Source organism: Pseudorca crassidens, chromosome 7 (genome assembly GCF_039906515.1).
Source record: "Pseudorca crassidens isolate mPseCra1 chromosome 7, mPseCra1.hap1, whole genome shotgun sequence".
Classification (NCBI taxonomy): Eukaryota; Metazoa; Chordata; class Mammalia; order Artiodactyla; family Delphinidae; genus Pseudorca; species Pseudorca crassidens.
In genome coordinates, this window is record NC_090302.1 from 31,046,117 (window position 1) to 31,064,010 (window position 17,894).

Below are 17,894 nucleotides of genomic sequence, written 5' to 3' on the forward strand. Positions count from 1 at the left end.
GCAGGCGGACTCTCAACCACTGCGCCACCAGGGAAGCCCGGAAAGGTACATTTTAAGGGTTAGCTGACACTGGGAGATGTATACGAGACGTTTTTCTGAATATCTAACATTCGAGGGCTTGGTTTCTGGAAGCACCTGCATTACCCATTGCATATCATACTTCTCAATCTGTTCTGCTGTCCTCCCACTGTTAATCCCCTCATTTCAGCCCATTACCTTCTGTATGTACTCTCTTAATCTACAAACTTTGCTCTCTCTCCAGTGACACCGTAACCCTTATTTTGGTTTGTGACATTCAAGGATTACCTAGAGCAATGCTCTCCTGACTTGTTACCGTCATGAGAGCTTTCCTGCTGCATGCTGCTTTGTCAGATAGCCTCTCTAGCACTGTTTCAGCCTTCTAAGTGAAAAATTCACCCAGAAGGCAGGCTCCTGCTTTGTCAGCACATTTGAATTTTAGAGACTGGTTGGCATCTATTCTCCTCACCAACTGCCACAAATAAAACACACCCCCCCCGGCCCCCAGTCAAAATTTTGTGCTCATATAGTTGAAATCACCAAGAAAATACACATCAGTGCTCCACCTGTGGGCACTTTGTGTCTCTCATCCCCACCCTCCATCTCCCACACATGTTAAACATGGCCCAACAGCCATGGACCTGCAAAAAACTTGGTGAGATCCAAGTTACAGAAACCTAGTTAGTATGTAAAGTATGCAAAAAGAGCAAAACACTTAATGACTTGGGAGAGAAAAATAAGTTCTAAAAAAGTGAGTGTTGAATGAATGAATGCATTCATGGAACAAAGATGGCATGAAAACATTCTAATGCAAACATCTACAAGCAATGGTTAGCGTTTTTCTTTCTTTTTAATTCACAGGTGAGCTCAATCAAAAAGCATACCGAAAATAAGAGTGGTAACTGAGTAAACTGATGATAGGTGAACCTAAGTGGGACTAGAGAAAGGGGTACATGTCAATCTTAGTAACAAGGTTTGGGTTTTAATGTCCATGAGGATAGGACATCCTGAGGACTTGATTTGGAACTGAGACTCCTATGTAAAACCCAGAATTCCTGAAAGCTTGCTTTTCACTTCAGAGAAGAAGTGTTCTATGTAAATCCACCTGCTGGCACAGGAAGACTACAAGGAAGATGAACTTTGATTAATTATACTTTGGGATTGTGCAAATTTGACTTACAAATATAGTAGTGTAAACCCAAGAGAAACATGCATGTAAAAACTTTCCAAAGAGATACTCTTAAACCCTAAGGCCCAGAAGCATTCTACAGAGGAAGCAAGCTCTGCCGAAAATGAGCTAAGAATAATTAAAAATAGAAATAAACAATCCACCATGAGCTAGAGACAACGGACACAACATACAGGAGGATCACAATATCAGGAATTTCAGAAAAGAGAATAATCTGAAAGAATAAAAAATAAAAACCATAAGCATAGAAATACCATAAAACAGATTTTTTTTAAATGCACATAGAACTTCTAGATATTAAAAAAAGATGGGTTAAGAGACATGGACTATAGAAAGAATGAGAAGATCCAACATACATCAAATAGAAAAAGAGAACAGAGAATGGAGGAAGAGAATATTTGAAGATGTGATGTCTGAGAGTTTTATAGAATTGGTATAAACATGGCTTCATATTCAAGATGTAAAACAAGTCCTAGCCAGTATAAATACACACTTAGACATGTTATACTGAATTTCAGGACACCAAAGAAAAATGTAAAAGCAACTGGAGAGAAAAAGTGGATTACCTATTAAGAACAGTAATAAGAGAAAAGAGTTTTTATAGCAACAATAAAGACATGGGATGGAAAGAGAGTGAAATGGATTAACATTATGAAAGTTCTGAGAGTAGAAAATAAACTAGTCAATCTAGAATTCAATGCCAAGAGAGATCACCATTCCAGATTAATTGTAATGTAAAGATGACTTCAGATAAATATTAAGAAGTTTTACAATTCACTAGATCCTTCCTGAAAAACTACTAAGGGATAAATTTCATGAGGAAATTAAATCCTGAAGGAGAAGAATAAAAGGAGGAATGGTAAGAAAAAAACCTCCAAACTGATGAATATGCGGGTAAGTCACTGAAGCCCTGACTGAAAAATTAATGAAAAATTTAAGGAAGATATAAAAATCATGAATGACACTCCAGGTCCTGAAGTGACCTAAAAATAGCATTAAAAGAAGCATAGAGCTATTGATTAACCGCAATTTTTGTTGTTTATATATTTAAAGTTTAGGACTAAGCTTTAAAAGAATAGAAATAAAATCTATAATTTGTAACATAAAGGGGGATTCAAACAAGGAATCTAATTTAGAAGGCAGAACAGAAAAACTAAGTCCATGCTTATTTATAATTTAATATTGAAACACTTGAAGTATTTCCTTTAAAATCAGCAACAAGGTAAGGATGTCCTCTACCACTGTCTTTATCCAATATTACACTGGGGGCCTTAGCCAAAGCAATAAGAAAAACAAATTAATTGTAACAATCAGAAAAGAAAAAACAGATCTGCTACTACTTGCAGATTATATAACTGAAAAAAAATCTAAGAAATATACAGATACTAGTAAAACCAATAATCAAGTTTAACAAAGTTTTTTCAAGAAAACTGATTTAAAATATTAATATTGTTTCTATAATGAAGCAACAAACAACTGGAAAATGTAATCATCTCCCCACAATTCCACCACTAGGCAATCCAAGGAAAGCCCTTGCACACATGTGCATAGAGACAGAAATAAGAATATTTCCTGCAGAAAAAGAAAAAATAAAAAAGCTGTAAGAGTATAAAACTTAAAAAAAATAAACAACAAAGAATCAACCAAACCATCCCTCAGTAGGTATAGTCACACAATGGGATAAAATGCAACAATTAAAAAGAATGAATTGCCAATTTGGACAAATCTCAGAAACATAATGTTGAATGAAAAGGTAAGTTGCAAAAAGAAAGTTCATTATGGTATCATTTATGTAAAATCTCCCTAAAATATAATTTATGAATATATGGACATGTAGGGAAAATATGAAAATATGCGTAAGAATCATGCAAGGGAATGAAGCCTCTAACTTCACATACATACAACTGACCCTTGAACGATGCGAGGGTTAATCCACATGTAACTTATAGTCAGAACTCCAGATCCATGGTTCCTCCACATCCACGGATTCAACCAACCATGGACTGTGTAGCACTGTAGTGTTTACTATTGAAAAACATCTCCATATAAGTGGAATCGTGCAGTTCAAATCAACATTGTTCAAGGGTCAATTGTAGTTACTTCCGGGTCTAGGATAATAGGACTTCAGCCATAGCTGTAATATTTTATATTCTTGAAAAAATATTTGAAGCACATATGGCATAATTTTAAGATTTGGTCTTGATGGTAGGTGCAGTGATGTCTGTTATATTATTTTCTCTGTTTGAATCTTTTCATAATTAAAAAGCAATGTGAAGAGATATTTATTGATCATATTGACATTTTAACCAAGTTATTTTTGATCAAGTTTTCTGATATTCCTGTTATAATGCAGGTAAATAATAAGTATTTTCTTTTGTTTTGTTCCCATTGGATCTTACTCAAAGTTTTGTTGCACAATCTCAGAAGAGACTTTAACAATTTTTTTTAACCTTTTGACTCCCTTTACCCACTTCTGTCCTCTTCACTGTACCCCCCCACCTCTGGCAACCACAAATCTGTTCTCTGTATCTATGAGCTTGTTTTTTTTTCCTTTTCAGATTCCACATATGTATTCCACATATTTATATTTCACAATCGTACAGTATTTGTCTTTCTTTGACTGACTTGTTTCACTTAGTGTAATGCCCTTGAGAACCATACATGTCACAAATGGCAGTATTTCACTTCTTTTTGATGGCTGAATAATATTCCACCATATATATACACCACAATTGCATTATCCATTCATCTATTGTCGGACACCTAGGTTGTTTCTATATCTTGGCTATTGTAAATAGTGCAGCAATGAACATGGGGTACGTATAACAATAAGCATTTGATGAATGAAATGCATGAGAATCATGAAAGCCACTTTGAGAGTCACCTCTTCCCTTCTCAGTTTCTACTTTATTCTACTTCACTTCCTCTCTTTCTTTCTCCTGATTGTTTCAGATAAGTCAGTGATATGTCTTAAACCTCTATGCAAAGTAAGAATGACAATACAGCAAGAAAAAGAATAAGCTATCTTTCCTCTCCAAGATTTTTCTTGTATTTATGTCTGTGTCAGGTTAAGGCATACAAAGACTAATTTATGTCTTTTGTTGTTTGCTCTACCCATCAAGCTCATCATTCACACATTAGAGGGCTGAAAATCTTTAGAGATAGAGCTTCCAGAAATAAATTAAATCTCTTACTTTAAGGTTTGTTTCCTGTTCTATTTTTAAGAAAATTTAAAATAAAATTGCTACCATGAGGGTAAGGATGATGACAGGTGACTTATTCTAAATTTCCCCTAGTTTACTTTAAAATTTTATTTTTCTTATGACAAAAGAGAAAGGGTTTTAACATTGAAAAATATAGTGTTACAGCCTTCTACCATTTCCCCCATGAGCAGTGGGAGAAAGGACTCCTTTTTCTACATTACAATTTCAATATGAACAACAGTAAGTAGAACCCACAATATATATAATGTATAGTTATTGTCTGAAAGGAGTTATTCTTGGCCTTGTACAGCAAGATAAGAGTATTAAGAATATGTGTTTATGTTGAGAGATGAGTTCTTTGTTTACCCTTTCAGAGATATAGCTTGAGTCTGAGTATCTTAACTTCTATCAACACCTCTGTCCCAACCTAATCTCCTATATTTCCACCTGGTTCTGCAATACAAACAGGTTCACAAATATCACCAGAAAATAAATCATCTAGTAATATTTGTTCATCTAAACTACCAAGGGATATCTATAAGGTGAAACTCAAGGATCGGCCAAACATACATATTTGGCCCCAAAATCGGAATGCTCAAAATTATCCAACTGACTATGTAAACAGCTAAAGTTATTTCAAGAGCTAGAAGATAAAAACAAAACAAAACAAAACCGAAACTTGTTTCATTGATTCATAGGCTGTGTTTAAATAACATATGTACTGAAAGTACATTTTTGCTAATATCAGTAGTGGTTTAATTCAAGTGTCTGTTTTCACACAGGGAATAAAATGGATCAATGTGCCTAGTCCTCCCATACTCAGCCGAAAAGATCCCCTGCCCCGTAACATAAGAACAAGCTACAGCTGATCCTTGGGATGGAGAGACTATAGGGGCAGTTACCCAGAAAGGAAACTTAGGACATTTACTTTTTAGCTCTTTATATCGTCATATTTTAAACACAATTTTCAGGATTAAAAACCAATCTGTTAGATGCTCTATCTCTTGGAGTAGATGCTCTATCTCTTGGAGAAGGCAGATATAATATCGTCTCTGGCAAATAAACATCTTATTTTGAGATAACCTGGAGTAGCTTTTTTTTCCATCCTATTATTCCAAATTTCCTAAAATTTCCAAGTCTTTGTCTCTTCCATAGCAAACATTATAGAAAGGGAGGTACAGTGGGGAAAGGGTGCAGGAAGTTTAACCCAAAAGATGCTGGAGAAATTGTTTGCTGGTACAAAGTTGGAGCAACTCAACAAAATCATTTATGAACAAAAGAAGTTGCACACTATACAAGTTCTCAATATCCCACTAAAGAAAACTGCCCAGTGGAGAGAGTCAACTCTAAGATTTCTTTTTCTCTATATGGGCTCCAAGGCAAAAGGCCATCAACTAACATCATCTGTAAACCTCATTTATTGAATTCCTAAAACATGTTATTGATTTTTTAAAAAATAATTTAATCAAAATGCTGCATTCATAATTAATAATATATTCAAGTCACCACTGAAAATAAAAGAAATCTAATAAAACACATTTTGTACCCCATACATGAACCTTGTTCTATGGCTTCCTATTCAAGAAACACTTGGCATATCTCATTAATTCTTTACCAATATGTGTGCTATCAAAATTTCATTATCATAAGATTAAATAATTTTACAAAATAATCCAAGTTCTCAGCATAAAAACTGCTACAATTATTCCAATTTGTCTGTAAAGGCAAATAAATACACCTACCTCAACAAATATAAAACACGGGATGATGGAATAACTTCGTTGAGTGTTGTTTCCTACAGCCATTTCTTACAACATGTAGCAAGGCTGCCCCGTCTTAAACTGTCCAGGCTGAAATAGAAATAGATAGCATGGTGTTAAGAACCATATGTTTAGCAGTCCTTTAGGTATTTACATAAAAATATCAGCTACCCTCTAGATAAGCAAGCTGTGTACAAACAATGCAAAATACTAATCTACAACACAGTCAAGTCAGACTAATAATCAGTCCAGAGAAGAGAAAATAATGTATACTAGCCATGAACAGTCTTTGAGCCTAAATGACCAGGTAGGGAGCTCCTGTGCACACAGTTTAGTGAACAGAATTCTAATCGCCTGGTGCTGCACAGTGCCTTAACCCAGTAGACTGTGCTCATGCCATGAACGCAGTTTTTGCGACAAAACATTTGTTATTGTCCATTCTGTATGAATCTCCCCTTTCTGTGCCTGATCCTTGCAGTTTGCCATCTAGGGACGCGTTTATTTCTGCCTTCGCCTCTCCCTTTGGAGCTGACATTTAGCACTGAGGCACTAATCCCTGACTTCCTTCCGTGACCACTCGGCCCTTGCTCCCTTGACTGCAGGGCTATTAACTACTCTGGATTAATACATCACTGATCCCTCTCACTGGGTTCCCTCAGCCGTGTGTGTGTGTGTGTGTGTGTGTGTGTGTGTGTGTGTGTGTGTGTGTGTGTGTGTGTGTGTGTGTGTGTGTGTGTGTGTGTGTGTGTGTGTGTTTTCCAAACACAAAACATTGACTATAAGAATGGAGTAGCTGGCCTATAGCAGAGTATTTTAAATATTTGTTAGAACTCTTCTGTCCTACTTTGAACTGAGAATATTCCTGTATTAAAAGATCAGTTAATTTTGGTTCTTCTTAAAACAATAACAACAACAAATAGAGATTTTAGACTTTTCTGAAACTTCCACAGCCCAGTAAAAAGAATTTTCCACTATACCTTTTATTCTCTATCCAAAGCAATACTTGACATGTTTCAGGTATCTGCTTTCGAGAGTCATTATTTTTTGTTTGTTCTGTTTCTGTGTCAGATTTCCCAATAGTTCTTACGGATTGTGATACGAAGACTGGCAATGGGGACTGCTAGTCTATGCAACTGGCCAACCGCATTTTTTCTTAAAGGTCATGAATTAATGTTTTTAACTTAATTCTGTCTTTAAGTCCGTCCTTATGTTTTTCCAAAATAAAACTTTAAAATACATTTCCTTCTCTTTTTGAAATGCCAGCTTCTCACGTGTCGACTAAAACTTTCCCTGATCAAATGTAACATTATGTGTAGTATTAAGTCCATGCCAATCATAGTGTTTAAATTATTTAATTTTTAGGCAACTTAATTTTTTCAATTAAAATTGGATATTATCTGTTATACTCATAATATATCTGTGATTTCACCATCTATTTCATGATTTAGGAATCAATAATATTTGTTTACAATTAGAAAGGAGCCCATCCATAGAACACACATTGAGTTGATCTGGCAACCATGTATTGGTTTCATTTTATCCTTACTTAATCCAAGTATCTTAGAATTCACTTATCAGTATTTATGATTTAGATGAGTCCTACTGTTAGCATCAACTAAACACAGAACCACACATCTGAAAAGAAAATTAAATTTTTAATCACCTTGAAGTAGGTAGGGGCACCAGAAATAACAAAGGCATCAGACATACCTAGTATTTTCGATGGCTTCTCCATACAATTAATAAAAAATAGCAATGAAATGGAGAATACAAGACAGGCTTTGGATATCATATAAAATTCTCCTTTCTATTCACTCTTCTGGTTCAAAATACAAACTAGCTTTTTATATGTGTATGGAGACTACATATATGCATATATACACACATATATGTATCTATGTATGTGTATTATACATAATCAGTAACTATAGTAAGGTGTATTTCACATATAATTCACCCATTTCAAGTGTACAATTCAATGATCTTTTAGTAAATTTACCAAGTTGTACAATGATCATAAAACAATTTTAGCACTTTTTCCTTCACCCCCCAAAATGTCATCCCCACCATCACCTCCCTCACCACCTCTCCAGCCCAGCTAGTCACTATTCTCAGTGTCTCTACAGATTTGCTTTTTTTGGATATTTCAAATAAATATAATCATACAATATGTGGTCTTTTGACCTGGATTCTTAGCATAATGTTTTTGAAGTTTATTCATGTCATAGTGCACATATCAGTAATTTTTCCTTTTTATTACTGAATGTATTTCATCGTATGGCTATAGAACCTTTACCAATTGGTGGCAATGTAGGTAGTTTCTAATTTTTGCTGTATCCAATATTAGGTTGTATCCAGTATTATGGATAATGATGCTAAGAACATCTGTATACTTTTATTGTAGATGTATACCTAAGAGTGGAATTACTGGGCCATATGCTAAATTGTTTAATTTTTTAAAGGAAACTGCAGAAGTGTTCTCCAAAGTGGTTGTGTCATTTTATACTGCCGCCAGCAACAATAAGCGTTCTCCTTTCTCCACATCCTAACATTTTTATTGCCTATCTTTTTTATTATAGTCATTCGAGTGGGTGTGAGATAATATCTCATTGTAGTTTTCATTTTGTAAATAACAAATGATATCGAGCATCCTTTCAGGTGCTTATTGCCCATTATTCTATCTTCTTTTGTGAAATAAATCAAAAAAAACCAAAAGATTTGGATATTTTCAAGATATAAGTGTTCTTTGTATTATTCTGGATAATACAAAGTCCCTTATCAGATGTATATTTTGTCTTTCGACGATTAATGTGCATTGGTGTGGATTCCTTTAGGTTTATGCTGCTTAGAGATTTCTTACTACTTGAATCTATGGGTTTATGTTTTTTTTCCCAAATTTGGGAAAATGTTCAGCCATTATTCCTGGAAAACTTTTTAACCCACTCTCTCATCTCTTTCTGGGACTCCCGTGACATGAATATTAGATCTTCTGTTATAGTCCATCATGTCCCTGACACTCTTAATCACCCCTCCCCAAGTCTATTTTCTCTCTGTTGTTCAGATTGGATATTTTCTATTATTCTATCCTCAAGTTCACTGACTCTTTCCTCTATCATCCCCATTATGGGGTTGAGCCAAGTCCATCCACTGAGTTTATGTTAGCTGTTATATTTCTTAGTTCTAAAATTTATATTTGCTTTTTCTTTATATTTTCTATTTCTTTGCTGAAACTATTTCTTTGCTGAGACTATTTTTTCATGTTTCAAGCATGTCTGTAAGTATTTATTAAAGTACTTTTATGATGGCCACTTAAATTATTGTCAGATAATTTTATATCATCTTGGTTTTGGTGTCTGTTGATGGTCTTTTCTTATTCAGTTTGCGATCTTCCTGGTTCTTGGTATGAAGAGTGATTTTCGACTGACCTTGGGTTGTTACATTACAAGACTCAGGATCCTGTTTAAAGCTTATGTTTTATCATACTTCCTCTGACACTCCTCTAGTAGGTATGCGGAATGTCACCTTGTTAGTGCCATGTGAAGGTAGAAGTCCGCATTCTCCACTTGGCTTCCTATGACAGCTAGTTGGGGAGGGACCCCTTTTGCTGGGCAGCAGTAGAGTTCAGGCTCCTCAACAGGGCCCCATTGATACCACCCTGGCTGGGGAGGGGGTTAGGTACTTCTTTGCGGCTCCCCACATGGCCTCCACTGACACTATGGCCTTGCTATTGTTGTGTAATAATAAAACTGAATTTCCACTAGTCCCCCTCTGATACCACTCCAGGGAGGAGGAAGTAGGGATGCCTCATTACTGCCTAAAGCGGGTAAAAGTCTAGGCTCCCCCCCCATGTTTTCCCCTGATACTGTAGAGCAGGGATGGAGGCCTACTCATTACTGCCCAGCATGAACTAAAGTCCTGGTTCCCTACTCGGCCTTCTCTGATATGACCCCAGCAGGAGACTAGGGGAGCCTCCTTATAGCGTGGCAAGGGTAGAAGTCCAGGGTCCCCACTTGGTCTTTGCTGACAGAGACAGAGATAGGACTGAAGTTTTTCTGTGGTTTTTGGATATAGTCAAAGGGTTATTTTCTAAAAGTTTGCTGCATTGCTAGGCTGCCCTTTTCCAGGCCCTTTGGCTAGAGAGGTGGCAGGCTTTCTTGGGGCTGTTTTGTCTGCAAGTATCAATAACCCAGGTTGCCAGCTTCTCCAATATCCAGTCTGAGATATGAGGTAAAAAGAAATCCTGGGAACTCACTATTGTGTTGGTTGTTATGTGAAGTCCCCAGCCAGTCCACCTTTTCTTTGTCTGAGCTTTGTTTACATGTAACATCCAAGATTTTTTGGTTGATGTAGTGGGAGGGATGGGGAACGTACATCTTACTCCATCCTCTCAGAAGCAAAAGCCTCCAGAAGTCTTTTTAAAAGAGTACCAAATGGCAGTGACCAAGGTTCTCGTATAGGCTAGCCCCGCCGTGTTCTCATGAATTCGAGTCTTTTGGTGCCCAAGGTTTCAAAATACCAGAATAGCATTATTTGTTTGTTCATTTGTGAGTCCCTAATTCATGCCAGGTATCCCATTAGACACAGCTAGAAGCAATGAATTAGCCAAATACCCTGTGTTTAAGGGACTAATAGTCATTAAGAATAGATTGCTATACTTGTTTGTATATTTGTTTTTCAATAGCAGCACAAATGACCAATTCTAACTCTTGAGGTCAGGGATCTCTTATCCAACTGGCATAGTAGATACACTGTCTAGGACCCATAATACTTTTAGGGGCCTTTGAAAACATTAAAAATTTTTTTTAAATAATAAATTTTTAGGTTAGGTACAAAAATATTTTAATATATTATTAAATTCAGTTTTATACTAATTCAACTATAAAATATAAATTTTAACTTTAATAGAGAAAAGGGTCCACAAAGGCAAAATTTCTTAAAGTCTACAAAAGTAATAAGACAGTCCTAGCTGGGAGAAAGTTAAGGAAAGGTTTCTTAGAGGAGATAGCTATTTAAGTTGATTAAAATAAAGGTAGCTGCTCCCCTATAAGAGGAGGACAAGAGAAGCATTTCAGCTAAAGGGAACAGCAAGAGCTAAGGTTCCAAAGATATAAGCTGGCCTAACATATGTTTGGGAAACTAAAATCACTACCAGCTCAAATGAAAACATTCGAGGATAAGTATAGATGTTACCAAAATTTATGTATAATACACATAGCGTTTTATACACAAACTCAGAAGCAGAACACCTCAAGGATAAGAAATACAAGGTTGGTTCATTTCCGTATCAGATAAGAACATAGGAGAAAAAAGAGAATATTGACAGACAGTACTGTTTCCTAGTAATTAACTCAGACAGAGCTCTTCATTTCTAGGCAGGTAAGTATATTATAAAACAGACCCGGCTAATAAAGGAGTCAATGACATCTCATGTATTTCCATTGGATTTTCCATGTAATTCCCTCTTGTTCATAAGAAGTGTAACAATTCCTACTCACCCCAGAACAAATACAAAAATAATTGCTGATTATAAAGTATCTGTTTTAGTGAGACTGGAAATGGATGGTGATGAAGCATGGTCATAGCTAGATGGGGACAAATGCATTGATTTCTAAGTTATGCAAAGTTGGCTCTAGCTGAGCAGTCAATGAAGTAGCAAGGAACAAAAATGCCCTTGAGAAAGAGTCACCATGTTTCAGTGGACCTTCTGCCCAGCCTTGGTGTGAATCTAGTATTTCCAGTGGCCAAAGTCACAGCCTGTGGCCCTCCTCAGGGGCCCAGAGTCTATGATTTTAGGGAAGCTAGAGCTTGCTCTTTCTATAGAATATTTTGAGCTAATTTGGCTAAAAATACCATGGTGATTCCCTTCAAAGTTAGAATGATATGAATTAATCGAGTTCACTAAGACAAAAATCTAAAAAACAAATAGGCAACAAGGCCAGCAGAAATGGTGCTTTTCTGAGTAAGCCCAACAATTCTGCATTCTGAGGCCACATCGATTTAGGACAGTGTTTCTCAACCCCATCACTGTAGATATTGTAGGCTGGAAAATGCTTTATTGTGAGGGGCTGTCCTGAGTACCGTTGGTGTTTAGTTACATCGCTGGCCTCTACCCACAAGACACCAATAGCAGCAACACTCCTCCCCCAATATTGTGACAACTAAAAATGTCTCCAGACATTGCCAGATACTCCCCTGCAGGGTGGGAAGGAGCAGGGGATGGAGATAGCCTTGGGGGAGAACCACTAATTTCAAAGGATTGAAAGCAGAGGCCCTAGGACATGAGAATTTTTGAGCTGGTGAAGAACTTGCTTCACCAGGGATAAAGGCCACAGTTTTGCCCAAGGGGACAAGCCTATTCCTGCCTAGTACCTAACAGAGGAAAATATGGAAATTGTCGAGATGCCTTACTGGCATTTGGGGAAACAGAGGTACTATAAGTGGTAGTTACTACCACTTTGAATCTCAAAAGAAAGCAGGGCTGTTTTACCCACTGGGGACTATAGGCCCAACTCCTAGGGCCTGTGAGCTATTTAACAACCCATGAAAATATATAAGAAATTAAAAAAAGGCAGCAAAACTATGTAAAACCAAATGAATAACTATGTAAGTGTATACCTAAAAATGTAAAATTCTTGCAATTTCTTTACTCAATTTAGTGTTAACAATTAATTTGAAAGTGATTTGTAGGTGAAATTCTTAATTCTAAAAATTCCTTTGCTAAGAAACTTTAAATAATTGTAAATTAATAGTTTCAAAAGAAGAGCCGTAAAAATCTTTTCATGCAAAATAAAGATTTACTGTCAGATCACTCATTATGTGTTTATCTTCATATGGAGTGGGGCCTCAAAAAGTGAGTGTCAAAAACAAGGTTAAACAACCTTAAAATAGCCCTGGAGGGATTTTGCTTTCAGCCAAGTGAAAGTAACTAAGACTGGATTTCATGCCTGGCACAACTAAAAGATACAGACAAAATAAATGAGCCGGTGGTATTCAAGGCACTGGATGTGAGGCAATAAAGGGCAGTGATCCCTGAAAGATGGGAACAAACAGAGGAAAGCCCTACAATTGCCCTAGCTTACTGCCTGGAGAGAGTCTCCAGTACACGGCACAGAGAGGGGAACCCAGAAGAATGGCCTGTGGCCTCCCTGAGTTGAATAGACAGAGATGGGAATGTGGGGAGGCCCAAGGGACTGGAGGTCACAAGGCAGAGAACCAGAGAGAATTCTGCACAGATGGAGTTGGGTTGCCCTGCAGAGAGTCCCCTCGAGTCTTCAGCAGAGTACTGATGAGCATGGGAGAAACTAGCTAAGGCCGGGAGTGAAACCATCCAAAAGGATTAGAGAAAAATCATCATCAGGGCTCACAGGAGACTAAGAATACCTTCTGTTCCCACCAACCCAAGTTAAAAGACACCTAACTCACCAGATAGCAGGCAGAAGACTTTAGTTTGGGTTAACTAATAACTCCAATATTAAAACATTTCTCATCCAGGGACCAAAAGTATCCCTAGAGAGTTGTTTTTTCTTTGTCGGTCGCAGGATACCCAGTATTTATTGAGATTCTGGGCCACTGAGTGATGTGCTTTTCCCTGGTGTCACGGGGCCCCAGAAGCAAGAATATGTTGCGTAATCCACGACCCAGGGCGCATCAAAGGCACCTCTGACATGAGTTCTACAACACAAACTTTCTAGGATTTCCTCAAAATTGGGTTGGTGTAAGATTGAAATGAGATTATGTCTAGCAAGGGGGAAAATAGGGCTTATTTCTATGTGATCTACATCTTAATTGGAGGTAAGGGGGGTGGGGATTGGAGTAGAAAAGGGAAAATTAAAAGGTGAAAAATGAGTTGTGAGAGTTACACTTCATTTTGTTCCCCAGTACTCAGGGTGAGCCGTAATCCCCAAATCCAGCTCGTCTTTAACACGTGTTAAATAGGCATTAACTTCCTTGGTGGCACTGACCTACCCCTCACTGTTCTGGATCATTTCTATTCAGTGCATTACCTCCAACCAGGATCACAGTGTGCATTTAATTTCCCAAAGCTGGGAAACCTAACTATGTATTTTTTTTTTAAAAGCAACTAAAACATTAAGAGATAGGAAAAAATCGAAAGAGATTGTAGATGAGTGCAAAAGAGATTTCATCACAAGATGGTGTGGGATTTAGGACAGTACTACTCAGGCTTTCAAGAGAAATGCTTTACTCTGTTCAATTTCAGAGATGCTTTTCAAAGCTTATAAAGATGCTTTTCAAAGCTTGTAAAGAATGACAGTGTGAAAGCCCCACATTATAGGAGAGTAGCATTGACACCCCCCCACCTTTTGGTCCAGTCTCTCCCTTCCACAGTGTCTCACAGCTAGATCCATGGCTCAGCCCTTGAGTCAGCCCAGAATAAGGCAGAGAGATACAAAGAGCATGAGACCCACGATCCAGGAAAATCTAGAGTTCAGTCAAATCTTTACAAAATAAAGACTCAGGGGCCCTGTGAAGGTACCAGGGCCCCACATTGTTCTTGAGTGGCTTTTCAGACCCGGGGATAGTTCCAGGTTCCCTCTGGGCTCCCATATTACATTGGCCTGGTCTCTATGACCAGCCATTAGCTTTGTTCCTACTGCTTAAATCTGATGACTCACTCTCATACCTCAGTCTCTTTCCAAGCCTGCAGTCCTTTGTGGACTGCACTCAGTAACTAGGACTCAGATAGATGCTCATTTATCTAGGTGAGTCCTTTTAACCTACAAGTATGCCTGGTTCATACTTCAGCCCTAAGCCTGAATGGATAGTCTGCAGACAGCCATTTCCCCTTGCATCTAGGATCCCTGTTGCTGGACCTCTCACAGCTAAGGCACAAGATTGCCTGGCTAATGTCTGAGCTTGTTATAACTTTTAGACTGTTCCAGTCCCATTTTGCAACCATCTCCACCCCATGCCCATCCCCAGCCTCTTGGCACTCCAGCCACTCACTCAGTTTCTGCAACATGCCAAGCTCTTTCTCACCTCTGGGCCTTCTCATGTACTACATCTTGGAGAACTCTTTCCTCCTCCATTATTTGCTCTTCCTTCAGATCTGCAGTTAAATGCCATTTTCAATGGGTAAGTTTCCTTAATTGCCCTGACTGGTTCAGTTCTATTACACACTATCATGCTCCTTCAGAGTATTTATTGTGTAATTGTTTAATATCTATTCCTTTTCTAGGAATGTTTGTCTGTCTTGCTCAGCACTGCAACTTTTGTACTTTGCACAGTGCCAAGCACATAGTAGGTACACAGTAAATGCTGACACTAACAGTGTGCCTCAGCCATTCAGCTCCATCGTTTGATTTCACATTTGCTCTGGGTCCATTCCTTACTCCTGATGCAGTCCTAATCTAGGTCTTGGTCAATCCTTTCCAGGTTGTGCATGAACTGAACAATATGGTACTAATGTAGGTCTGCCCACCCCAACCAGTTAAGACCCTCTATACCTTGGACCCAAAGAACAATGAAAAGTGAAGTGTCTGAAAGTCCTAGAAATCAAAATGTAAGCCAGAACACATTTCAAAATGTAAAACTGAAAGGGGAAATTATTCAGCTGGATTCTACCTCTGGGGTCTTTTGACTGTTAAAAAAAATTGCTTTAGATTGTTGCTTTAAAAGGTATATGCCTTAAAGTTAAAAGTTTAAATTGGAAAAAAAGAGTCCAAGTCTACCTAAAAGTAAGCTGTCTCTGTTAGAGACTGGTCTTCTATAAACAAAGAGCACAAGGACCATGCAGACTGCAAAGCTCAGCAGGTGACCTGAGACAGCTGGAAGAAAGCAGAAAGCCTATGAATGTCGAAATGGCTGATGGGAAGGAGTACCTAGGACCATCGGATGGGCCACCACCAGGAGAACTACTTAATAGGAAGACAGCGCCCAAACCAGCAGGGTGTTTCCCTAATTTCTTTTTCAATTGTTGATATTGTTGACCCCTAATTTTATACGAGGAAAAAGAAAAAAACAAAGCGGGAAGTAGCAGGCACAAAGAGCTTTTCTTAATTATGAAGCAGTGAGTTAATGTTTCTTTCAATAAAATCAAAGGCTAGAAGGAAATGAGGTTTTGATGCGCCATGAAACTGAAACCTTGAAGCATCGGAGCAAGAACCAGAAGTATGTGCGCGCGCGCGCGCGCGCGCGCGCACACACACACACACACACACACACACACACACACACACCCCTCCCCCTCAGAAATGCTTAAAGGTAGTAAACGTTGCCCCTCAGGCAGTGTTGTGCTCAGCTTAAAGTCTGGGGAGAAAATAGGCAGAGAACATGCTGAATTGCTCTTAATTAAAAAGTAGTGAATGTGATCTTAAATATAATTAAGTACAGGTCTTCCTTGCTTTATGGTAGAATTCCATCCTGATAAACCCATCGTAAACTGAAAATATCCTGGTAGAATTCCATCCTGATAAACTCATCATAAACTGAAAATATCCTGTCAAAAATGCATTTAATTCACCTAACCTACTGAACATTGTAGCTTAGCTTAGCCTACCTTAAACATGCTCAGAACACTTAAAATTAGCCTACAGTTGGGCAAAGTCACTTAACACAAAGCCTATTTTATAATAAAGTGTTGACTATCTCAGGTAATTTATTTAATACTGTACTGACTGTGAAAAAAACAGAATGGTTGTATGGGTACAAAATGGTTATAAGTGTATCAGTTGTTTACCCTTGCGATCACGCGGCCCTCTGCGAGCTGCAGCTCAGTACCCTGTCCAGTATCACAAGAGTACTATACCTCATATGTTAGCCCAGGAAAAGATCACAGTTTGAAGTACGGTTTCTGCTGAATGGCTTTCACACCATTGCAAAGTCGAAAAATCTTAAGTCCAACCATATTAAGTCGGGGACTGAGTGTTTCTCCTGTATCTGGCTCTGGTTATAAAATTTCAACTATAATTTCAAAAGTAATTGCAGTTAACAAAATTTATAATGATGTTATGATCTGTGTTATAGGACTGACTATATTAAAGGTAAAGATTGTTTATTATGGTCTTTCACACCGTTCCAATGAAAAATGCCCATTGATAAGATTTAAGGTAAACTTGTACTATGTTAAAGTCTGTTCTAAAATGAGCCGCATTTTGGAAAGGCTCTGATGTACATAGTACCATGATGCCTTTTTACTAAACTATTTTGAAGACAGGCATTGAGAAGAGGTGCCATTTTGTCCATTCACCCATCAATGAGGTTTTATTAAATACTAAGTGCAAAGCCTTAGGCTTTGAGTGATGCAAATACAAGTCAGTCATTGACAGCCAGTAGCTTACAACCTAGTACGAATGCAAATGCAGTCAAATGCAGTCTATTTATAAAATGATATCATTGATGAGAATTCATAGGAAGGAGAGGCTGTTTCCATTGATGATATCTGAGGTGGACCACTGAGGACAGGTAAGTGATCAACACGCCCAGGATGGATTTCTAGGCATTAGGACTGGAATGAGCAAAGTATGGAGTAGAACAGCCCCGACCATACCTACGGTCTGGAATTACGGTTAGGCAAGTTTGGCCAGCATGTAGGAGATGAAAATAGCATTGGGTGTCGCTAGAGCACTGGGGCTGGGTTGCTGAACGCAAGCTAAGGATTTTGGTTCTCTCCATTTGGTTTGGCTTACAGAATGTAAGATGGGTGTGGGTGGGCGAGAGCAGAGTTAGCAAGACTTACGAGGGGCCACCATCATCTAGGTGAGACAT

At 37.9% G+C, this 17,894-nt stretch overlaps 1 protein-coding gene across 3 annotated transcripts in view; it reads right to left on the reverse strand.

Annotated features, from left to right (window-relative positions):
- Window positions 1–17,894, reverse strand: part of PLPPR1 (phospholipid phosphatase related 1) — a 457,833-nt gene that overhangs the window by 111,472 nt on the left and 328,467 nt on the right. For all 3 annotated transcript variants that reach the window (XM_067742407.1, XM_067742406.1, XM_067742409.1), the window contains one exon: window positions 6,153–6,260. In XM_067742407.1, coding sequence (XP_067598508.1) covers window positions 6,153–6,215 — 63 coding nt within the window. In that variant the 5' untranslated portion in view covers window positions 6,216–6,260. The remainder of the gene's footprint in view (window positions 1–6,152; window positions 6,261–17,894) is intronic.